The sequence below is a fragment of the Moschus berezovskii genome, chromosome 1 (assembly GCF_049115385.1).
Source record: "Moschus berezovskii isolate FMDL1 chromosome 1, NW_MosBer_1.0, whole genome shotgun sequence".
NCBI classification, from domain to species: domain Eukaryota; kingdom Metazoa; phylum Chordata; class Mammalia; order Artiodactyla; family Moschidae; genus Moschus; species Moschus berezovskii.
In genome coordinates this window covers 122,536,334-122,561,669 of record NC_142460.1, presented here as the reverse complement: position 1 = coordinate 122,561,669, position 25,336 = coordinate 122,536,334, and the positions used below count along the sequence as shown (strand labels likewise).

Sequence of the window (25,336 nt, the reverse complement as noted above, 5' to 3'; positions counted from 1 at the left end):
TTCTGAAAACAACAAAACTCTAAGTGAAGATAAAGCAGGAAACCTCATATGGTAACACTTCATAGATATCCAAGATCTTCTCCTGTAATTTTTCATTCCTCTTAATTAATGACATTTTTGGTTCTATTAAACAAATCAGGCTGTCAAAATATGGACTTTATAATTTCATGGTGCAATCTGTCTTTATATATTGTTTTCTTTGGTTGGAAATAATTCAACAATTTCTGATCCTCTTTAACATGTCACATCAAAGTATGCCCATGGATCCTGTCAAGAGCTTGGATTTATAGACTTTTTGTGAGACCAGTCTTTAACCAACATTACTTAAACTGTGCCCAGAGGGTGTTCCTGTTATGAAACATCTGAGTGCTACAGAAGTGTGATTTGTACCCAACAACCCTGAGGTTGCTCCTCAGAAAAGGACAATGAAAATGAAAGCTAGTATTTACTGATGGGCTTATCGTAAGCACTGGGTTAAACCCATTCACAGATTATCGTATGTGATCCTCACATAAACCAACATGCTGATAAATTATTATTTGCCAGAGAGAATGGTATTTTAGAGTCAAAATATGTTCAATATGAGGTAGTGGCAAGTTGTAGAACCAGGATCTGAAGCCCGGTAGCCAGACTTCAGAGCTGATGTTTCTAACCACTATCGTACAGCCCTAGAAATAAGGACCAGATTTATTTTAAAGTACAAGGACATCTTCTTTAAGAAACCTGTTCATTTTGTAGTTGAGAAAAGGCTTTTTCAAAGTGAGGCAAAGGAAACTATACCACTGATTGTCAAGTGAACATTCAAGTAACCTGTAACAAGGGTTTGTGGAGGTGAAAATGCAGCACATAATATATCATCATGGTGTTGAATTCCTCCCTTCCATTCTTCAGGCTGGATGGAAAACTGATTGAAGTTCTGAGGTCGAAACACAGTAATAGACCTAGTAAAAAATGGATATAGCATTTAGCCTTGGATATAAAAATGATATAGATATGGAGTAGCCATCCCTCAGTTGAATAGCGTGATTTGAGAAGTCTAAAAGATGATGCTGGGGACCTCCATGGTAGTCCAATGGTTAAGACTCCACACTCCCAATGCAGAGGGCCTGGGTTCCATTCCTGGTTAGTGAACTAGATCCCACATGTTGCAACTAAAGAGTTTGCCTGCTGCAACTAAAAAATATCCCATGTGCCACAACAAAGATTGAAGATCCTGCAGCTACGATCTGGCACAGCCAAATAAATAAATACTTTTTTAAAAATAAAAAAAAGATGATGCTATCCAAAACTTTATCCCTACTTGTCATCCATAAGGCTAAATTCCAACACTGAACTTCCTTTTGAAGTCTCTCTTAAGTTCTCTGGTAAATTATGAATATCAGAAGGTTAATCTTCCTTTCACAATCATTAATACCAAACATGTGTGCATTTATCAGATTAATCATCCACCACCAAGAGCCTTAAAACAAAATGTCTCCAACATGGAACTACTAAGAATTTTGTGGCAGTAACAATACAAAAGAGTAGAGTCTGTGAACAAATAATATTGGATAGTTTAGACAAAAGCATTAAAGTTTCTTTTCACCAGTTCATCCAGGATATTTAATATGTTTATACTCCCTGCGGCATTTTCCAGACATACTTGACCACAGAGTCCTTTCTCATACAGCATCTTGAGGAACTGTTTGTGGAACACTTGAAAATGTAGCTTCAAAAGAATGGGATGGAGGACAGAGATGTTTTCAACAGAAATAATTTTTTAAATGTCAGAATCCTGAGGCATGGTGAATTGGAGGACAGATCAGGAAGGACAGAGAATGAAATGCCTGATGCCTGGTGAGGAAAGGAGGAGCTTAAAAAGTACATAATGGAGGCATCAAGTTATAGGACCACCCTGTTTCCTCTTGATTGAACTCTGGCTGCCAGCCTCTGGCAAGCCTCTCCCCACTTCTAGAGCCACACTCACTTCAAAGGGGCATTTGTAACCCCAGGCTTGGTGTCTCCGCCCACATTCTCTCTTTACTTTTCTGAAACCTTGCTTCTGTTTCACTACAGCAAAGGTCTCCCAATTGACCTACCAACTCCTCACCCTCTGATGGATGAGTTTGTTCTGGAAACTCTTCTGTTTCCAAATGCCCTGCTTCTCTTCCTGTTCCCTGACCTTTCACTCCCTGTACTCTGTTTCCCCTTCCTTCTCTCTCTTTCACCTTTCAATAGGAACACTGTTGACCATCATTCCTCCACTCCCGTCTCTCTCATCAAAAGGCCTTGTTCAGGGTTTTGTATACCACCAATTTTTGTATTGGTTTTGTATTATTTTTGCATTGGTTTTTGTATTATTTTTGTATTGGGTTTTGTATTCACCGTAGTGAATTTCCAGTTCATGTCTATACATGTGGCTCTTAAATCTATCTTCATTCATGACTTTTTCCAGTGTTGAGCTGTTCTCACTTGACAGCTGACAGTTCCATTATAGTTTCCATCAACTAATATCAAAAATCTAAATTTTCTACCTTCCCTCCACAGGAGGACTCACTAAATTCCCAAAATTGGTTAACAGATCAGAATTCCAAATTCCTGCTTGTCTTTCTCTTCCTTAGTCAAATAAAATCCTCAGATTCTGCCTCTGTGATGTTATATATTCATTCCTTCCTTTTTATTTTAAATAATCAATGACAGCTTCCTAGCTTAGCACTCACTGGCTCATGGCTGAACAATTGTAAAGGACTCTTAACAAATTTCACTGTCTCTAGGCTCCCACCTCTGGTACATCCTTCCTCCTGATTAATCATTTCATTCAGGAGTTCTTCATATACATTCATTCTACAAACATTTCTTGTTTTCTCCATGAAAGTCCCTGATTATGGTGCTGTAGGGAACAGAACCTACAGAGCCTAACCCTAATAGATGGGTAAGATTTGGAAGAGGAAGTCACTCCAAGCAGTGCGGGGAAACAGCATGATCTAAAAGATAAGGCTAATATCCTGTTAAAAAAATATTTCTCCGTTTTTCCATCTCTTACATGACAAAAATCAAATGTGTGGACCTATTATTTGAGACCCAATAATATTTGGATCCAATCAACTCTTTTAGAATTTTTCCCTTTATTCTTTTGTCCTTGGTTTTCAAAGTAAAATGTGAATGTCCAGTTAAATGTTTGACAGGGCTACTGGAAACCACAGGTAAAACTGGTACACCTTCCTAAGTGTTCATTTTACTCAAAGAGTTTGAGAGAAAATATTTTTATATTAAAATAAGGATAGATGAATAAATATAATAGAAAGCAAAATTCACCTGGATTTTATAGATAGAATACAAGGTTTCAAATAGATTCCCTCCTTGCAGGAGCTATTTTAAGCTGTTAGGAGTATTTAGAGGTTGTTTCTGATGCACATTTCATGTTCAAGCCAATCAGTACTCATGTGTGTGTGTGTATGTGTGTGTGTTTAGTTGCTCATCTGTGTCTGACTCTGTGACCCCATGGACTGTATCCCACCATGCTCCTCTGTCCATGGGATTTTTCAGGCAAAACTACTGGAGCAGGTTGCCATTTCCTCCTCCAGGGAATCTTCTCGATCCAGGAATTGAACCTGCATCTCCTGCATCTTGTGCATTGGCAGGTGAATTCATTACCACCTGTGCCACTCGAGAAGACCTAAGCAATATCCTTACTGCTCTCGAAATATGCTTTGCCTTTCTAGTTGCTTTGTTTTTATTCACAATGGGCTCTTCCATCCCTCTGTGGATTTCCTTCCACACACATACCCACACTACCTGTCTATACACCCATTCATTAAGTCCTATCTTGTTCTGTAGGCTTCCTTAATAACTAGTGTTGAAAGAAATATATCCCGCTTCTGATCTCTTACATAATTTACATTTTACTCACAACATTTAATTCATATTATATAGTCTCTGCTCCTCTGCTATAATGTAAGTTCACAGAAAACAGGGATCGTGTTTTATTCTACATCCCTATCATACTGACCTACACATATTGAGTAGCATTCATAGTGACCTACACATACTACATAGTCAATAAATATTTTCAAATGATCAGATGAAAAATTCTCTGCTTAGATGTTACCTCCTTGGGGAAGCCCTCCCTGACCACCCAAGCTAAAGACTTCCTTGAGTCTCTCATTCCTCACCTACATCATTTTGATTACATTATCATTATGTGATATTGGGATCTATATCTATTTGTCTGATTATTTTCTGTCTTTCCTACCATAAATAAGCTGTAGGAGAGCAAAGCTTTTGTTTTTTTCCTCTCAGCATCAGTAGTGCCCAAAATAGTACCTAGAAAATAACAGGCATTTCATAAAAATTTGCTGAATCAATATATGAATTACTCTATTTTTTAAATCAATAATCTAATATTAATGTTATTTTAACAGTATTAATACAAGGCTTAGCAAGACAAGATAGTATAAGTAAGGTAATTTGCAGTTCTGAAATTGTCATGAATTTTGTAAGAGTTTTATATGTATATATTTAAAATTTCCTCTTTACCTATTGGTATGTTTGATTGAAGAGATTACCTTTTGATAAGGGAGAGTGTGAGGGTGGGAGTAAGATGGAAGAGGTCAGTTCATATCTCCTCTATTATCTCTCCACCAATATTTAATGTCAGTTGTCTTCTTTGCCAAGCTACCATTTTAACTGGATATACTTAAGGAGTAAACCCCAAAGCACAAAATCCTTTTCATAACATGGTATAAAAAGTAGCCATTCTGATATTTGACCTTGTGTGTCACAGTGGTGAGAAGCTAATTAGCTGCCAACTTTCCCTTGAAACCTAACCTGAAACTTTCATTTGAAATGACAGTTATCCTTAAAATACCTTCAGACTCCACACTGTATTTCTTACTTTGTACAATTCCAAGATAACTTTTTTCTAAGTTTGTACTTTTGCCAAGAGTAAAACTGAAGTGCAGAACGAGCCAATTTTTAGGCCATTTTAAGAGTCTGAGAGATTTGTTCTTTCTGACATTGAAGGAGGTTACTACTTCCATTCCACACATCACATCTGAAGTCCTGGGAGGAAAGCTACTGAGTCACTGTGTTCTTTGATGACGGCCTTATCTCTAATTCAGAATTTAGATATGATGACCAATTCTGAGAAAGCAAAATTAGTTTGTCTGACAAGAGCAAAAAAAAATGTTTAATGTGTTAAAAATAATCTGTTGGATGAATGAGATAGGATAATAAATTTTACCAAAATTTATCATGTAGAAATTGTCACATTGAGAACAAAAGAACTATGTCAATTATTTGTTCTCTTGGGGCTTCTCAGTGGCACAGTTGGGTGAAGAATCCACCTAGCAATGCAAAAGATGCAAGAGACATGGGTTCGATCCCTGGGTTGGGAAGATCCCCTGGAGAAGAAAATGACAACCTACTTCAGTATTCTTGCCTAGGAAATCCCAGGGACAGAGGAGCCTGGCAGGCTACAGTGCATGGGGTCACAGAGTCAGACATGCATTTTACACATCTGTTCCCTCAGAGGTTAATTGTTCATGGCTTGTTAGTCCAAAAGAACATATCCATTGTTTTTAGGATAAAAAGGTTATTGTAAAGGTAGGGAATGAGTTCAAAATAAATCAGTTATTTTTCATGCTTTTTCCTAAAATTTGTGGAGCCCAATTTTGGATACTGAAACCATCACAAAGTTAGTCTTGAGGGTTATTTGTGAATTTCACACATACACGCCCCCATCCAGTCTCCAGCAAGATTATCCAGAATAAGTCACAGCTTTGGAAGTGCTCATTCTGATTCTCATCCTACTAATAAAAAATCATTGAGTCATATATAAGATTACATACAGTTCTTTAGCAAGGCAATTATTTTAAGAATTTAATATCTTGTGATAGGTAAGTTTTATTGTTGAGGAACTTCAAATCCCTAATTTCAATTCCCTTAAAAAATACTTTTAGAAATAGAATTATATCAACAACTATTTATTGAGCACCTACTTTTTAAAGAATTCTGTGAAGAATGCTACTATCAATCATATTTTTAGAATTATTTGAAATTATATGAAAAATTCTCTTTTCTGTATTTATGTCTTTGTATATTTTATATATATATGTATTTATATATTTTACAGACATAAAACCTTCACAAACAAAGTTTTCTCCTTTTACTGAAAGAAGAAAAATAAATGAATAACTTATTTTCATTTTTATAGAGAGTTGTAAATATAGAATCATAAAATTTCAGGGCATAAATTTAAGATAAAAATAAGATAAAATCTAAAACTTTATTATGATCATTTATTTGATTTTACCAGAACTATACATATTATATAACTACTTACCAAATGCAAAGATAATTCATCATCTCTTCACTTAGTTTTACCAACACAAACATGGTTAGGTATTTAACTGCGTATTTTTTAACTGATGTGATGTCAGTTTACAGCTTTGTCTCTCAGTACATTTTGCTTAAGATGATAAGAAACATATTGTAGAATTTCTGAATTTGGGTTCTTTTTTCTGGTGGAAGTAGTCTCTAGATATGAATGGCCATATTCCTAAACAACCTAAAGGGCTCTCTGATTCAGGCTTTGCTTAGCAGAAAGGGGCATTTTTCCATATCCTGCCTTGTATGCATCAACTCCTCAATTAGAATGTGATGCCCTTGAGCGAAGGAATCCTGCTTTTTCACATTCAGCACACCATGTTTCCTAACTCCATACTTTCCATCTAGGTGCAGTTTAAAGATATTTGTGGAAAGGAAAGAGGAAAATCACAGTAAGATAAAATTCTGAGGTATTATTAAGTTGATAATACATGGTATTTTTTTCCCCTTCAAATACACAAAACTGATTCATTAGCCTAGATTGACCTGATCAACTTAGTCAAATTATTTCTTTAAAAGAATGCAATTGATCTCCCATGATTTAATGACTCCAGCTGTAATGCAGGCATGGTAGAAAAAGTATGCACTTTGGCATAGACTTTTAACTCACCTGCCTACTAGGTTGGGCCAGGTTACTCATCAAGCCTTGCCTCCTCCTTTGTGAAAGAGAATTGGTAATACTTGGCTTTCTGGCTTATTGTAATGAAAGAGTAGATTTGAATACCAATTTGTTTTCCTCTTATTTGGAGTGTGACCATGGGTAATTAATCTCTTTAGCCTTCAGATTTCCTATCTATTCAATAAATGTTAATTAAGTCACTCGACAAGTATCATATAATATCTAATAAGCATATATTAGCTATACATACATATTAGATGTTCAATATTTATATTCCTAGATTAAGTAAAGTGCAGGAAATTAGAAAGCACAAAGACAAATGGGGGCATATTTCCACCATAGGAGGAAAGAGAAAGGTTCTGGTAGAAAAGATATATGAGACTTCAAATAAGAATAAATATTAACTACATGAAAAATATTTGGAGAGAGATTTCTAGATATGGAGAGAGAACGGGAGTGTGAAATGGTATGGCTTATGTAGGAACACTCTGACAGCAGGTTTCTATTTGAGTTTAGAATGTACACAAGAATGGAGTGTAAGAATGAAGCTCAGAATAGGTCTGGGACACAGGGAGCTTTGTTTTTTTTCTTGTAGACATTTTAAAAATCATTGAACCAAAGAAATGACATAGATAAACAGTATTGTAGAAAGAAATCACAGTAGAAATCATTAAAAAGAGTAAATCTATTTAAGAGGTAAAACAGAGACATTTACTAGAGAAAAGGACAAATGAGAAGGCTGTGACATTCACGTACATAGAAATGATGCTCTGAAGTATACAATCTAGTGGTATTGGGAATGGATTTGAAAAAAATATTTAGACTAAAGAAGAGATAAGACTTAGTGACTACTTGATTGTGAAGTTGAACAAGGATGACCAAGTGGATGACCAGGATGTCTAGCTATTAACTGAAGCTCTAAATCTAAGAGAAAAGTAGGTTTAGGGAAAGGGAATGAATAAAATGGGCTTCCCTGTTGGCTCAGACTATACACAAACTGCCGGCAATGCAGGAGACCCGGGTTCGATCCCCAGGTCAGGAAGATCTTCTGAAAAGAGAATGGCTTCCCTTTCTAGTATTCTTGCCTGGAGAATTCCATGAACAGAAGAGCCTGGTAGGCTACAGCCCATAGGGTCATACAGAATTGGACATGACTGAATGACTTTCACTTTCATGCATAATACACTCAGTTTAGAATATGAAGAATTTGGGATCACAGTCAGATACATCCAACAAGCAAACGGATGAGTGAGCTTAGAAAGATAAGAGCTGAAGACAGAGATTAGAGATATATACAAAATATTGCCTGCCTTCCAAGATGAAGCTAAGGATTAAGTTGGATAATGTATGTAAAGCGTATAATGCTACAAAGCTCTATGAATAAAATAAATTGATGGCATATTTATGTACCGAACTCAATAAATGTAATTTCTATTCCATCTTGGACAGAATTATCAGACAAATTTCTTTATTTAAATAGAGCCTAAAGTTAAAGTTACAGTATAACTTAACAGTCTCCTCTGGATTTTAAAGAAAGCTTAATAAAGACTCTCAAACTTCCACTTATTTCTTCTCAAGTCACTAAACTATTAGGGAGTTGGCTTAATGGACTATCCTCCCCAAGACATAACCAAATAACTTACCTGTTTTCTTGCCTCTTTTGTTAAATGCCTCTTGGTTAAAAAAAAAAAAAAAAACCCTGCAAAGATCTTGCAAAATCCATCCTAATGTAAGATATCTTGCTTAGAAAATATAAAAATATCATTTTCAAATTCATCAATATGAAAGTAAAACAATATAACTGGGAACATAGTCATTCAACTTTAAATTCCAACTATAGAATCCAAGTCCTGACAACCTTATGGAAGGTGGAAAAGATGGAAAAAATGAGAAGAGTGATGTTTTCCTCCACTCATTTCAATCTCCCCCAAAATTCCTCCCCAGGGTTATAGAAAGTGATCACCCCCAACAGAGGTCAGATCATTGAGTGTTCTTTTTAAATCACTTTTAGATTACCCTATATATCTAATCTTTAGAATTTTCACCCTGTGGCCAATTAAAAAAAAAAAGCCTTACATTTGATGCTAATTTCTAACCATTGGATGTCTTAAAAATATGACTAAGAAAATGGTGTCTCCAAAGTTTTGACCAGCACATTAATTTTTAAAGCTCTTTTTGATATGTGCAAAATTAAAGTGAATTGGCTGTATACTACACATCTACTCTGCCACGATATTAGATAATTCCACTTATTCATTGCCATAGCCTAATTATAGAGAGCATTAGGCCATAGTCTGCCGGAGCTGTTATGAGTCATTGATGGATCATGATTGCTCCCAGGGATATGAAGAAGCTTTCTTTCAAAGGTGAGGATGATTAAATTAGATCTTAATAGCAAGTAGAATAATCTGAACTATACTTTCTTTCCTTATAGTCAAACTAACTCTGAAAACTAAGCTCTGTGTGGCGCTATATTCTCTAGTGTAGTCTAGTATGTTCACGTTTGCATTAGACACAACCCTTCCCTAAGCTTGATAAAAAGCCCCAAATAAATATTGCTTGTTTTCTAGGTATAAAATTTAATTTAATCCTAGCTTCAAACCATTAAGATCATATTTATATAGTGAATAATCTTGGGCAAATTACCTATTAGAGCAATATTTCTTGAACCATTGAATTTATGGACAGTGTATTTTTGAAAATATCACACTTTAATTTTCTTAGGGTTTATACAATGACATAGAAAACGCCCTGTTTATGATCCCTTAGTTCTCTCAGGAAAAGAAGAAAGCAAAGTAATTTTCTTTATAATGAAATGGAAAAATTGCTCTTTGAATACAGTAAGTGGAATGTGAAAGGTCCTTCTCTACACTGAAGTGATGGAGATGCTAACACAGACTTCAGCAGGCTGCTCCCCTCTTGTGCTGCAGCTGAAACTAAGAAGAGAAGAAGGAATGAGTTCCTTTTACAGCTGAAGGAATGAAGTTCATACATTAATTTATTGACTGTAAAATTTGGGAAAGTTTTGGATTTAACACTCAGGAAGTGGTATTATGTTTCTATCTGGAATGGTTAAAGAAAAGACAGGTTCCAAAAGCCAGCAGAAAACACTGTTAACACTTCTCAAAGCCGCTCAAGCTACATGATCTTAAAATATTTTATTCGCTAAGCATCCAGCCAGTTCCAAACAGTTTCACTCATCAAGGTCATCAGCAAGTTAAAGACTCAGAATTAGGACTAAATCAGTTGAAGACTCAGAAAACAGGATTTCTGGGTTCTTTTTTCTTTTGTGGTAGTGGTGATGGTGGTGGTGGTTTAGTCTCTAAGTTGTGTCTGACTCTTGCAACCCCATGGGTTGTAGCTCACCAGGCTTTTCTGTCCACGGGATTTCCCAGGCGAGAATACTGGAGTGGGTAGCTGTTCCCTTTTTCAGAGGATTATAAAACTCTCTCCTTTTACCTTCCTACAGTTTTGCATGAAGTCTATCATACCTGTCCCAGCCTGTAACCAGGATTGTCTTCTTAAGAACCAGGATGTGTGAAATATCCACAGCTCCCTCTTGCCCAACATTGAGTGTGTGGTGACAACAGCCATTGAGGTCCCAGACCTTTAAAAGAGAAGTTAAAATCAGCTTTGAGATAAGAAAAGAAAATGTCTTCTCAGTGAGTACAGCAACAGGATGTAATAGGATTATTTTACACTTTTTTGTTTACATTCTGCACTAGGGTTGATTCACTTGAGACACATAATAATTAAAGCCTTCTCACCACTTAAATTTAGCTCATATGTTTATTACTCTATTTGTAACCTTATCAGTCTACTCTGATAATAGTTGATTCAAAGGCAACATATCAGTGTATATTTATAAGGGGGAGGCAGTATAAAAACAAGAAAAGCCTAATTTTGGAGTCTGTCAAAATCCTGTTTCTTTCTCCAAGTATCTTTCTAAATTTTGATTTCCTCATTTATGGCACAGGACCTTTATTTCAGGGATGCTTGGAATTGTAAACATATAATACAGAGCTTGAAATATAGTCATCATGTCCTAGGTTTCCTATCTTCTGCCAATAAAACCTCCTGTTGACAGTGGATACCAGACCCACACCCACAGAAGCACAAGCAATCTAGTTTACCTCCTCAGGCAGTGGGATGAGGATGTAGACCGATCGGTTCACTTTAAGAGAGAAAGTAATTTGCTGTTAAAACTAAGCCCTGCTACGAAACATTATTGGTACATCATCAAAGGGCAGTTGGCACTTTCTATCGAGATGAAAATGCATATACCATTTGCCTCAAAAGTTCAACTTTTAGAAAATCATTTCTCAGAGATACTCATATGTAAAATGATGTATTTTAAAGGATATTCTGGAAGCACTGTTCATAACAGCTAAAAATTTGAATCAACTTAATTGCTCATTAACAAGGAATTGAACATCCAAATATGGAATATCTCCACAGTAGCATATAATGCAACTATTACAAAGAATGGGTCATCTCCAATTGTCTAAGCTTTGTCCAAAGCCAATCAGCCATAGAACCTTCAGCAAGTTATTTATTTCCTTAGGCTTCAGTTTTCTCAACTGCTATAATAATACTACCAGGCATATAGACAGGGAGGCCTAGGGTGCTGTGATTCATGGGGTCGCAAAGAGTCAGACACGACTGAGCGACTGAACTGAACTGAAGCATATAGAGGTGTGTGTATGTGTGTAAAGTGCTGTGTGTGTGTAAAGTGCTTAGGACAGTGCATGATTCATAGTAATATGCAATAAAATTTAACTAATATTATTATTGTTGTTTGCCTTCATATAAATCAGTCTAATACAGAAAATGTAAAATGCAGAACAGTATGGACAGTGGACTGCCACTGAAAAACAAATGGTGCTCACAGTCTAGAAAGATGTGCAAGAAACTAGTACTATTGGTAGCCACAAGTGAGGAGAAGGGAAGAGGGGTGAGAAAGACACTTTCTGTTCACTTTATATATCTTTTAGGTTTAAAATTTTATTGTGTGCATACATTATTCAAAACAATTAATTTAAAAACAGAAACTTGAAAACCATGATAAAGAGGGCAATACTTTTAAATCTTTGATTGCATAAGTACTGGATTTGGGGTTCTAAATTATAAATGAGATTGGAAAAATATCATTCATTATTGTTTCTTTTTAGAATATGGCCTGTGCAGTTCAACCTTGATTTATGCATCCTACAAAGAAGTTGCCAGATTTCAGAATTCTATTGTGCTATTGTGATAAAGATAAATGTACCTTCAAGAGCTGTGATTGTAATACTAAGTTCACATTAACTTCTAAGATGTCAGGACTCAAGTTAAGACATTGAGGGGTATACACGTCACCTTGTTTTCATCTAAACAGGGCTCTTATAAAGCCCACCTAAAATAATACCCACAGAAAAGTAGTATAAAGATTTGACTGTCCCCAGATCCTATCAAGCCCCTTAACTGGGACCAGTTTTGCAACCATCTACAAGTCTGCCCTACCCTGGACTCTATGACCAGTTACTTCCCAACATAGGGATAAAAACAATCTAATCCGTTGCCTTCTTTTTTCAGTCCAGCCTTGTAACCAAGGACTGGTATGTGAGATATTCACTTTTTTAATTTATTTTTGCCTAAGTCACTGTCTAATATTCCAGCTCCAGTTCAGTCAGTTCAGTTCAGTCACTTAGTCATGTCCGACTCTCCGCGACCCCATGAATCACAGCACGCCAGGCCTCCCTGTCCATCACCAACTCCCGGAGTACACTCAAACTCATGTCCACAGAGTCGGTGATGCCATCCAGCCATCTCATTCTCTGTCGTCCCCTTCTCCTCCCGCCCCCAACCTTTCCCAGCATCAGAGTCTTTACCAGTGAGTCAACTTGTCGCATGAGGTGGCCAAAGTATTGCAGTTTCAGCTTTAGCATCAGTCCCTCCAATGAACACCCAGGATTGATCTCCTTTAGAATGGACTGGTTGAATCTCCTTGCAGTATAAGGGACTCTCAAGAGTCTTCTCCAACACCACAGTTCAAAAGCATCGACTCTTCGGCGATCAGCTTTCTTCACAGTCCAACTCTCACATCCATACATGACCACGGGAAATACCATTGCCTTGACTAGACGGACCTTGGTTGGCAAAGTAATGTCTCTGCTTTTTAATATACTATCAGTCAGTCAGTCAGTCCGTTCAGTCGCTCAGTCGTGTCCGACTCTCCGCGACCCCATGAATCACAGCACGCCAGGCCTCCCTGTCCATCACCAACTCCCGGAGTACACTCAAACTCATGTCCACAGAGTCGGTGATGCCATCCAGCCATCTCATTCTCCGTCGTCCCCTTCTCCTCCCGCCCCCAACCTTTCCCAGCATCAGAGTCTTTTCCAGTGAGTCAACTTGTCGCATGAGGTGGCCAAAGTATTGCAGTTTCAGCTTTAGCATCAGTCCCTCCAATGAACATCCAGGATTGATCTCCCTTAGAATGGACTGGTTGGATCTCCTTGCAGTATAAGGGACTCTCAAGAGTCTTCTCCAACACCACAGTTCAAAAGCATCAATTCTTCAGCGATCAGCCTTCTTCACAGTCCAACTCTCACATCCATACACTATCAAGGTTGGTCATAACTTTCCTTCCAAGGAGCAAGCGTCTTTTAATTTCATGGCTGCAATCAGCATCTGCAGTGATTTTGGAGCCCAAAAAAACAAAGTCTAACACTGTTTCCACTGTTTTTCTATCTATTTCCCATGAAGTGATGGGACCAGATGCCATGATCTTTGTTTTCTGAATGTTGAGCTTCAAGCCAACCTTTTCACTCTCCTCTTTCACTTTCATCAAGAGGCTTTTGAGTTCCTCTTCACTTTCTACCATAACGGTAGTGTCATCTGCATATCTGAGGTTATTGATATTCCTCCCGGCAATCTTGATTCAAGCTTGTGCTTCTTCCAGCCCAGCGTTCCTCATGATATACTCTGCATATAAGTTAAATAAGCAAGGTGACAATATATAGCCTTGACGTACTCCTTTTCCTATTTGGAACCAGTCTGTTGTTCCATGTACAGTTCTGACTGTTGCTTCCTGACCTGCATACAGGTTTCTCAAGAGGCAGGTCAGGTGGTCTGGGATTCCCATCTCTTTCAGAATGTTCCACAGTTTATTGTGATCCACACAGTCAAAGGCTTTGGCATAGTCAATGAAGCAGAAATAGATGTTTTTCTGAAACTCTCTTGCTTTCTCCATGATCCAGCGGATGTTGGCAATTTGATCTCTGGTGCCTCTGCCTTTTCTAAAACCTGCTTGAACATCTGGGAGTTCACGGTTTACATACTGCTGAAGCCTGGCTTGGAGAATTTTGTGCATGACTTTACTAGCATGTGAGATGAGTGCAATTGTGCTGTAGTTTGAGCATTCTTTGGCATTGCCTTTCTTTGGGATTGGAATGAAGACTGACCTCTTCCAGTCCTGTGGCCACTGCTGAGTTTTCCAAATCTGCTGGCATATTGAGTGCAGCACTTTCACAGCATCATCTTTCAAGACTTGAAATAGGTCAACTGGAATTCCATCACCTCCACTAGCTTTGTTAGTAGTGATGCTTTCCAGTTCCAGTTACTTCTATTTTATTCCACCTGACTATTGGGATTAGAATTATCCCATTATCTTCACACATTTAACCATTTTCTTCCATGAAGATGTTACTTGACTTAAACCCATGCTCCTACTCCACACCTCAAGCCATTATCCTTCCTAGAGGTCACGTTCTGCTAATTTCGAGATGCTCACTGCAGCGTGCTTCACAGTGACTGATGCAGGCTGGAATTCTCCTAAATACTTGCCCCCAAATCCCACATGTTCTACCTACAATGGCAACCCACTCCAGTATTCTTACCTGGAGAATTCCATGGACAGAGGAGCCTGGCAGGCTACAGTCCATGGAGTCGCAGAGAGTCAGACACAACTGAGCAACTCTCACTCACTCACTCACTACCAACCTACATGTCTAGGTAGCTTTCCATACCATCCCCAGCAGTCTACCCGAATGCATCATACACGCTAACACAGGAGGTATCTCTAATTAATAGCCTTCTGATCCCACTTACGACAAAAACTCAAGAACAATTCAAAGCTTATTTGGGAAACTGCCTTCTGTTGCCTCAAAGTGTCACAAGTCATCTCCAATCCGATACTGTCATCACTTTCAGTTCTGAGGCGAGCAGAGAAGATTCACCAGTGGGCATGATTTTAGATTGTAAGAATCTAGCTTTACCTGAAATTTTGATGATTTCTGCAAAATAATATAGTACTTTCCTCCCAGAAGAAATTAATAATAATTTGATAACTGAGAGGATAGAATAATGTTAGTTTAGGATGGATAATAAATAAGATTATGATTGTTTTTCCTACTATCCTTCTTTACTATTTTATCGATACTTACCTTCACATAAAAATGCAATTTACAAAATAGGTTGATTTTAAGATATTCATTTTCTGAAAAACTTGCATTCATGTCATTTTAAAAGTTCATGTACTTGCCCTGATTTCTCATTTTATAAACTGAGAAAAATGAAACCAAAGACATTAGCTAAAGCACACGAAAAGTATTCAGGCCTCTTATTCCCCAAAGTGGTCCTCTATACAGAACACTGGAAAAGGCTTTCTGAAATGAGTAAGACAAGCTGTGCTTTGATTCTAAATAATTTATTCAGAAAAATCATTTATTCATTTTTCCACAGAAGTTTATTTTCCTAACAGCTTTGTTATTAGATGGTTTGAGTTATTTAGCTCTTCCTTGTCTCATCTCTTTTCTTGCAAGACCAAAAATAACAACACAGATATAGCCAAAGCTGTGTCTCCTCACACAATGTGTTAGCCCCCTCCTATCTGGATAAAGAAGCGTCACTGTGTTCGCACCTTTACGGTCCCATCTGTGCTGCCAGTCAAAAGCCGCGTCTCATTTGCATCTAGGGCCATCGTGCTGATTTCTGCGTTGCCATGGCAACTGGTAAACTGTTTGATTTTCTGCCCAGTGTCTATCATCCAGAAGGAAACGGTCGACCCCACATCAGAGCTGATTACCTACAAGAAATTAACATTGTAGAGAAATTAAATATAGTCCCAGAATCCCCCATTTTTATTTCAGTCAAAATATCCAGCCTGTGCATTTCCACTAGTGAGTTCCACCAACAGTTAGAGACATTTTTGTAATGTATTTGCTTTCTATTGTTAAGCTGATAACATTTCAATTTCTAGGCCAGAACTGAGGTAATGAAGTCATGATTCTCTTTATCAGAAAAGATAGGAATCTTCTTCCCTTACCCACTGTTAAGCTTAGTGTCTAGAGACCATCCTGAAATCGAACCCTACTGAAAATAAACTTATAAATCTTTCACATTTAGATGATAAAGTTGATTTTATCAGTCATGATGCTCTGACACTACTCACTCTATGAAAATAAACCTTTTATTACATATCAGCTTTCATTTAGCATTCAGAAGAGAAACCACCGCCCGCCATTATGGGGAAAAGTTCACATCAGCTGACTGATAGAACTACAGCTTCTAATGCCAGTAGTTCCTTTCTTCAAGGTACTGCATATATTTTCACAATCAACATAATTATTGATGGGTCACTATAAACAAAGAATCCAGGAAGGTTGAATATAAATCTGCATATACACTCTAAGAAGAAGGCAACAAAACAAACGCAAGGATAGGATTACATGTAATAGTCCCACAGTAAGAAACTTAACAGGGTCAAGTAGACTGCTTATTTAAGCTCTAGGTAGTTAGATGCCCTTTAAGAGATTTAAAGGTTAAAATTACATTGCTTATGTGACATAGGGACGCAAAGGAATGAAAGAAAAAGCAAAAGACCACTAAACATAGAAATATGTAGGTAGAAAATTGCCTGAAGCAATATCTAGACTTTTTTTAAAATTTAAAGCATAACTTTATCCACTTACGTATTGATTGCCAATGTATAAACTTGTCAGGAATTTGTTAAACCAGAGTGTCACTTTTTCATAATTAAATGGGTTAAAGTTTATCAAAGGCATGTTCAGAAGACCCAGATGCTGCCTGTTATGCGCGTATTCATCCATTCACGCATTCACGCATTCACTCATTCACTCACCCCACAGGCAGTCACTGAACACCCGCTGGGTGCCAGCTTCATGTGGATAGTGGAGCTTCACTGATGAATTTCTGCTCTCAAGGGGCCTGTAGCCTAGGCTGGTACACTAGACTCACTTTAAAAATCACAGTTTCAGACCAGACCAGAGTTGGAATTGGACCAACTGGACTAATTGGACCAGCAGTGGAATTTATAAAGGTTACTTAAGTATGCAGCCTGAGTCAAGTGCTACTGGGCTAGAGAGAGAAACAGACAAGAAATAAATAAATGCCCCCAAATCTTACAAGTATCAGTACTCCGTGATCTGGGGGCACAAAGAGTAAAACCCTAAATCCATTCACTGGAGTGGGGGATGGGGATAAATTGTAAGGAGGCTCAATCAGGGATTGAAGGTAGGAACAATGAGTGAAAAGCCCTTTATATTCACTATCTCACTGGACCTTTATACAAACCCTGCAAAATTATGTTATCATTCTCTTTCTGCCATGATAAAATTGAGATTCTAATCAGCTAAGTACCATTCCCAAGCTTATAACAAGGTTTGAATCTTAGACCTTCTATGACAGACACATCAAAAGCCTTCCTCTATTTCATCATTGTACCCCTAGATAATTAAAGTGCTTAGAAGAGAGAACTTGGAGTCTCTTTTAAGCATGAGAAACAGTAAGAAGTGTCATGAAGCCAGAGTGCAGACAATAAGATAAATGATGAAATATCAGGTGAGGATGAAAACTAGCAACAGATATTTGAAATCTTTAGTGAGCAATGTCAGAGAATAATAGTGTATAAAGTTTTTTTGCTGTTGTTAATCTGGGAAAGGGTTCATATTTTTCATTGGTTATCAGTGGCATGTATGACTCAAAATAACATTAAGAATGATTCCTTTGTTCTAATAAGGAGAGAAAAAGTGCATTTTTTATTAGTTTGTGAAGATACCTCTAGCAACAGTGTAGAAAACAAACAGGTTGTGAGAAGACCATTCAGAGGCTGCTGTTATAGTCCAGGTAGAGATCCTTACCTAAGGCAATAGTTCCCAGAAGCAAAAAAGAAGACGGATTGAATGAAAGGTCCACCATTTAACAATCTTTATGCCTCAACAAAGAACTGATTATTTGTATGGGAGCTATTGTAGCCCTTTTTTCCCCTGATATTGCAGCTCTCAATCAGAAAATTTCTTAAATGTTGTAAAACTATATCTACGCTACACATTTTCTCTCAGTGAACCAAAAGTAGCTTCAGTGTTTAATTACCGTTATTAAACTATAGCATAATTTCTTTATATATATATATATATATTCATTCTTCCCTTTGGTATGAATTAAAGCCTCATTTCCCCCTCCTCTCTTATTTCCACATAAATTAATTCTACAATTTAATAAACTAACAGGTGGCTCCACTTCAGGCTGAGCAGATGTTAGACTGAATGAATGGAGACCCCTCTTTTTTTTCCCTGAATACACTTGAATTTTATTTATCTCTATACACAAGCACATATTTATACTTATATCAATATCTCTAACATGCACACTTACCCAATTTATACAAACTCTTTTTTTTTTATCTTATTTTGTATCAGGGTATTTAGCCGATTAGTAATGATGTGACAATTTGAGGTGAACAGTGAAGGGACTCAATCATACATAAACACGTATCCATTCTCCCCCAAACTACCTTCCCATCCAGGCTGCCACATAGCCTAGAGTGCAACTTCTAGAACAAATGACCTGGATCTTCATAATAATATGACGCAACACTTTAGTTGTCATTACATGTAACTGTGTTTCTATCTGCTTTGGTTTGGGCAATATGCATGGTGGTTAAGTACTGGGGCTGAAGCCAGTATGTTTGAGTTTAAATGACAGTGTCTAAACTTGGATTCATTCAATTCAGTTCAGTTCAGTCACTCAGTCGTGTCCGACTCTCTGCGACCCCATGAATCACAGCACACCAGGCCTCCCTGTCCAGCACCAACTCCCAGAGTTCACTCAAACTCATGTCCATAGAATTGGTGATGCCATCCAGCCATCTCATTCTCTGTCATCCCCTTCTCCTCCCGCCCCCAACCTTTCCCATCATCAGAGTCTTTTCCATTACTTAATCTCTATAAGCTTCAGTTTCCTCACCTATAAACCAGAGAGAATCATAGTTATCCCTCAAACCGTTTTTAAGAGTTTTAAATAAGCAAATACTTGTAAAGCACTTAGCACAGTATATAGCATGCAATAAATACTTCATAAAAGTTAGCTAGTATTACTATTCCATTTAAGCTTCATAACCTGACCTCTTATTTGAATTCATGTCACTTTTCATATCCAAACCAATTTAATAAAAATATTTAATGACTTGGTTTCTTCCAACCATGAGAATGAATGCAGACAGTTACATTTTAGAAACCAGCTTTTTAGATGAAACTTGAAATTTAAAATTATATCACATGAGATTTTGCACATAATTGCTTAAGACTTTGGATTGTATTCATTAAAGACAAAGTCATGAAAACATAATATTCCAAACAAGTGAAAAAATTTTTAATTGCATTTATTCTTTTTTTAAATTTATTTATTTATTAGTTGATGGATAATTGCTTTATAGAATTTTGTTGCTTTCTGTTAAACATCAACATGAATCAGCCTTAGGTATACATATGTCCCCTCAAAGGAAATTTTTGATAGTGATCTTTAAAGAAAGGTTACGGAATTTTTTGTTGTTGTTTAGTTGCTAAGTCATATCTGACTCTTTTGAGACCCCATGGGCTGCAGCCCACCAGGCTCCACTCTCCATAGGGTTTCTCAGGCAAGAATACTAGAGTGGGTTGTCATTTCCTACTTCAGGGGATCTTCCCAACCCAGGGATCGAACCTGAGTCTCCTGTTTGATAGGCAGATACTATACCACTGAGCCACCTGGGAACCCTCTATTCAAAAATATTCATTGATCTATTATATGCTAAGCATTTCAGTACTAAAAAATGGATATTCTTTGATAGAAACAAGAAAAAAAGAAAAATAAATTATGTTCAAAGAAAGATGTGCTTACTTGTTCAAGATTGGCCTCATTCACATTGCAAAGCATCTCATCATCCACCCACCGCTTTTATCTGATGCAAACATTCAATCAGGAGTTAGGAACCTTCGCTTTTTGCTGCTTTATACTCCCCTTCCTCTGCCTTAACCGGCTGAGCCCCAACACACCATTCATCACTTTTCAGCATCTTTCTCTACTCATTTCACAATTTCTCATGAAATCTGAATCAATAATGACAACAGTGTACAGCCAGTCAGATTTCATTCTATGGCAATCTGCCTTAAGGCGCAGTCTTCAGGAAAACCATGTGTTGAAATATAAGGACTGACTATGTCACAAACACACACCCAGTATTAACCAGAATCTGCTCTCACTATGACAATATCAGAATACAAGAATAACAAGACAAGCGAAAAGACATTCAAAGTTTAGTAAGAAAGAAGAGTGTTTCACATCACTTGGCAGATAAAGAGGTTTGACTATGGGACGGTGAAGACGGTATTTATAGCAAAATGTTTTTATCAGTGATAAAACCCAGAAATAAGTATTGGCATCACATTTATATGCCACATTTTGATGATACCAAGTCCCTTTAAGTTTTCAGTTTACTCCTGACTGCTTCTCATCAGATGAGACCTTAATTGTTGAGGACCGAACTTTGGCATCTGCAGAGCAGAAAATAGCACGGTCCTAATAACTACACTTCAGTGCAAATGGACCTCGTGAGCAAATCATTCCGATGGAGGAATGTTCCACCTTATGTACCTGAGTTAATAGCTGTTTAGGAATATATAGGTCTTTTTGTCTCTCTCACCTGAAGCTGTCACAGTCAATCAGACATTTGTAAAAGATGGGAGGTGCTATCCATGTGCCCTGAATGTCTTCTTGCTATTTCAACAACAATAAGCACGTCTATTCTATTTTATATGCATCTCAAGTTCTAGGTCTAGGCAAGAAGAATCAAAAATTACAGAATTGCAGTGGCGGATGTTGCTTGCCTACCAAGGGATCAGGACATTTAATTGAATTGCTGTTCATAATTTTACTTTTTTTAAGTCAGTGCTGTTTATGTTCCCATAATATAAAGCAGGTTACCTCTTTTATTTCTATTTTGCATCAAATCTCTAGAAGTCACAACTCAGGAAGTAGTGAGGTGAGGAGAATAATAATATCTCAGAGGACTGGTACAGACAAAGAATGCAAATATTTTAAGGACATCATTCTCCATTTATAAATCTTATTTGTCAGATATCACCTCTTTCTAGATGAATTTATAATTGGACTTTTTAGATTCATTCCTTGAGTTTACTGAAGCCCTATAATATGCAAGGGCTTCTCTGGTGGCTCAGTGGTAAAGAATCTTCCTGCCAATGCAGGAGACGCAGGTTCAATCCCTGGGTCAGGAAGATCTCCTGGAGAAGGAAATGGCAGCCCACTCCAGTATTCTTGTCTGATGGTGGTAGTTTAGTCACTAAGTAGTGTCCTACTCTTGTGACCCCATGGACTGTAGCCTGCCAGGCTCCTCTATCTATGGGCTACAGTCTATGGGGTCACAAAAGAGTCAGATGCAACTTAGTGACTAAATAACAACAGTATGCAAGGCACAAGATCTAGGCACTGGTGATTCAACAGCAAAAAATTCCTGCCCTTATATTTAGTGGAGGAAGGTTGGAAGCAATACAACTAAAAGACAAAAAAAAAAAAAAAGGCATGCATACATACACACATATGTGCACACACACACACAAACAGACACAATATTTAGCAGTAAAAAACATTATGAAGAAAACGATAACCAAGAAGAAAGCAGAGATCACTGGGAGTGGGTACTCAGGGAGGTTTCCCTGAGGAATTATTTGAAGAAAGACATGACTAAGGTGAAGGAGGGAGCCATACAGATACCTGGGTGAAAAGAGTTCCAGGTAAAGGAAAGAGCAATGCAAAGGCCCTGAGACAGAGTGTCCTTAGCATGTTCAAGGACTAGCAAGGAGGCCAGCAAGGCTTAAGCAATGTAAATCAGGAGAGGAGCCACGGTATGTGACATCTGCACTCATTACTCAGGTGTTCAAAATACTGCCCAAACGACCAGGCACACACAGGGATTAGGGTATGAAGTCAGAAAAGCATCACTTCCCTTTTTTTTGGCTAGTCTTTATTTAGCTTTTACTCCTGCTTTGTTCTGTGTATCTTTACACAAAATACCCTTTGTCCTTTAAAGAAAATCTACATGGGAGGTATTATAAATTCTTATTTTATAGATAATAAAACTTTGCTTAAAGAAATTAATTTACTTGCACAGTGGAAATCATTGGCAAACTCTGACTCTAAAACCTCACCACCTCCCTCCTTCTGAAAAATTGCTGAGAAAAAAAACTACTTCCAAAAATAGTTGAGATTGCATTGAACTTGCAGGTCCTGATTCCACATGCTTGGAAGTTTTCATTCCATCCTAACAATGAGTAAAAAGCTGGACAAACTAAAAAATCAACAACTCTTCTTAGACCACTCCGAGAAATGAGGTCACAGGGCAGATCATTGCTCTCCAAATTGGAAAGACCAACAAGCAGATAGAGAAAATCACAACCTACCAGAACAGACACTCATGAACCAAAAACTCCCTGGGGAAGGGAGCTGAGAGAGGAAAGTCAGAACTGTAACTGCTGGATTGCTGGAAGCTCAAAGTGGACAAGTCTGAGAGTCAAAAATTCTGAGGAGCAGGTCATAGGGAGCTCCAACAGTTTACAAGTATTTTGAGGTTACAGATCAGGACAAAGAAAGGTATCTCATGTTCACATTAAGCAAAATAAAGCAGAAGTAGCTGTATTAATTTCAGAAAAAACAGACTTCAGAGCCTTTGTCCTCTGAAGGCTCTGAAGTGGGCTTCCCTGGTGGCTCAGATGGTAAAGAATCTGCCTGAAATGCAAGAGACTGGGGTTCAGTCCTGGGTTGGGAAGATGGCCTGGAGGAGGAAACAGCAACCTGCTCCAGTATTCTTGCCTGGGAAATACCATGGATAGAGGAGCCTGATGGGTTACAGTTCATGGGGTCTCAAAGAGTCGGACACGACTGAATGACTAACACTTTCACTTCATGTTCAGGCTTCAAAGCAGGGAAAGTTATTAAGAATAAAGCAGGGCATTTTATAAGGACAAAGGTTAATTTTCCAAGAAAACATAACAATCACCAACGTGTGTATGACTAAAACTTTTGTCAAACTATGTGAGGTAAAACTTGTAGAATTACAAGGAGAAATGCATGAACCCACTTATAATAGGAGACTTCAGCACCCCTCTTATCAGAAATGGAAAGAACCATTCTAGGCAGAAAACCAGTAAAGATGTAGTTGAACTCAACAACACCATCAATCAACTGAATATAACTGACATCTATGGACTACTTCACCCAACAGCAGCAAAACACACATTTTTCTCAAACTCTCATGGAAAATTCACCAAGATAAACCACATTTGGGGTCATAAAACACCCCTTAACAAATTTAAAAGAATAAAAATCATGCAGTGTCTGATCGCAGATCACAATGAAATTAAACTCAGAACGTATACAGAAAGATAACTGGAAAACTCCCAAACACTTGGGGACTAAACAACACATTTCAAATAAAGCATGGATCAAAGAAGAAACATCAATAGAAATTTTAAAATATTTTTAACTAAATGAAAATGAAAATATACCTTATCAAAATTTATGAGATTTTCTTCTATGCCCCAGGTCAGAGAAAGCAGTGCTTAGAAGAAAAATTATGGCACTACATACATGTATTAGGGGGAGGGGGAGATCTAAAATTAATCCCGGGGCGGATTCATGTCAATGTATGGCAAAACCAACCAATATAATATTGTAAAATAATTAGCCTCCGATAAAAAAATAAAATAAAGTTTCTGTTCTGTTCTGTTCAGTCGCTCAGTCGTGTCTGACTCTTTGCGACCCTGTGGACTGTAGTTAAGTTTGAGACTCCATAAAAGTCTCAGCAAAAAAATAAAATAAAATCAATCATCTAAAATTCTACCTCACAAAAGTAGAAAAAAAGAGTTAATACTATATAAATAAGCAGAAGAAAAGAAAAAATAAAATTAGAAGTCAATGAGTTGGTGATGGACAGGGAGGCCTGGCGTGCTGTGATTCATGGGGTCGCGGAGAGTCGGACACGACTGAGCGACTGAACTGAATTGAACTGAACTGAACTGAAGTTAAAAATAAAAAATCATTAAAATTACTGAAACCAAAAGCTTGTTTTTGGAAAAAAATTTAAAAGTTGATGATCTATCCAGGCTAAGTAAGAAAAAATGACAAAAGATGCACATTGCCAACATCAGAAATCAAAGAGAGACCGTCACCCAAGACTCCATACACATTAAAGGGATTATAGAGGTATGCTAAACAACTCTATGCTTACAAAGCTGATAACCTAGATAAATGGGCTAATTTGTTGAATGACATAATCTGTCCAAATTCACACAAGAAGGGGTCTGAATAGGCCTATATATATATATATATATATATATAAAAGAAATTAAATCAATAGCTAATTGTCGTCCAAAACAGAAAGCAGCAGATGGGATTCATTAATGAGTTTTATCAAACATTTAAGGAAGGAATTATGCCAACTCTACACAATCTTATTCAGGGAAAAAAAGCAGAGGAAATTCTTCCAAGCTCATTTTATGAGACTAGCATTACCAAAATCAGACAAAGACATACAAGTAGAGAAAGTATATATCTATATCCTCATGAACATAGTGGCAAAAATACTCAAAAAAATAATTTCAAATCCAACAAAGTGTAAGAAGCATTTGATTGGTTCAACTTCTGAATATTAATGCAAACCATCATATTGAAGGAGGAAACAGACAGAGCTGGACTCCATCTTAAGCCAGACTGTAAATATTAGGCTATATGCATGGTCACCCTCCCAATGGACTCTGAACTTTGTGCCCGGTGTCTATACAAATGGCATACCAATGGAAAACCAGACTCCCCGATAAAAGAGCCTCAGGACTTGTACTTGGACTCTCCGTTGCCTAAAAGAATATGCTAGTTATCTCTGTAACAGAACAAAGTGGTAAATTCCATTATGTTTATTGGGATATGACCACAGACCTATTGATAAATATCCACTGTTTATCTAGTTTTGTGACACATGAATCATGGGTTAACTTTGATCATATCTCTCTTTTACCTTGTCCA

General features: G+C 37.4%; 1 protein-coding gene and 1 non-coding gene across 2 annotated transcripts in view; both read right to left on the bottom strand.

Moving 5' to 3' along the window:
• The window catches only part of WDR49 (WD repeat domain 49), a 172,795-nt gene that overhangs the window by 55,433 nt on the left and 92,026 nt on the right, over positions 1 to 25,336 (bottom strand). Inside the window, 3 exon segments of the mRNA XM_088833163.1 lie at positions 811 to 941; positions 10,477 to 10,592; positions 15,888 to 16,052. Coding sequence (XP_088689289.1) covers positions 811 to 941; positions 10,477 to 10,592; positions 15,888 to 16,052 — 412 coding nt within the window.
• TRNAD-AUC (transfer RNA aspartic acid (anticodon AUC)) lies at positions 19,946 to 20,016 on the bottom strand. The gene has a single exon. It is a non-coding gene; the product is annotated as a tRNA-Asp (tRNA).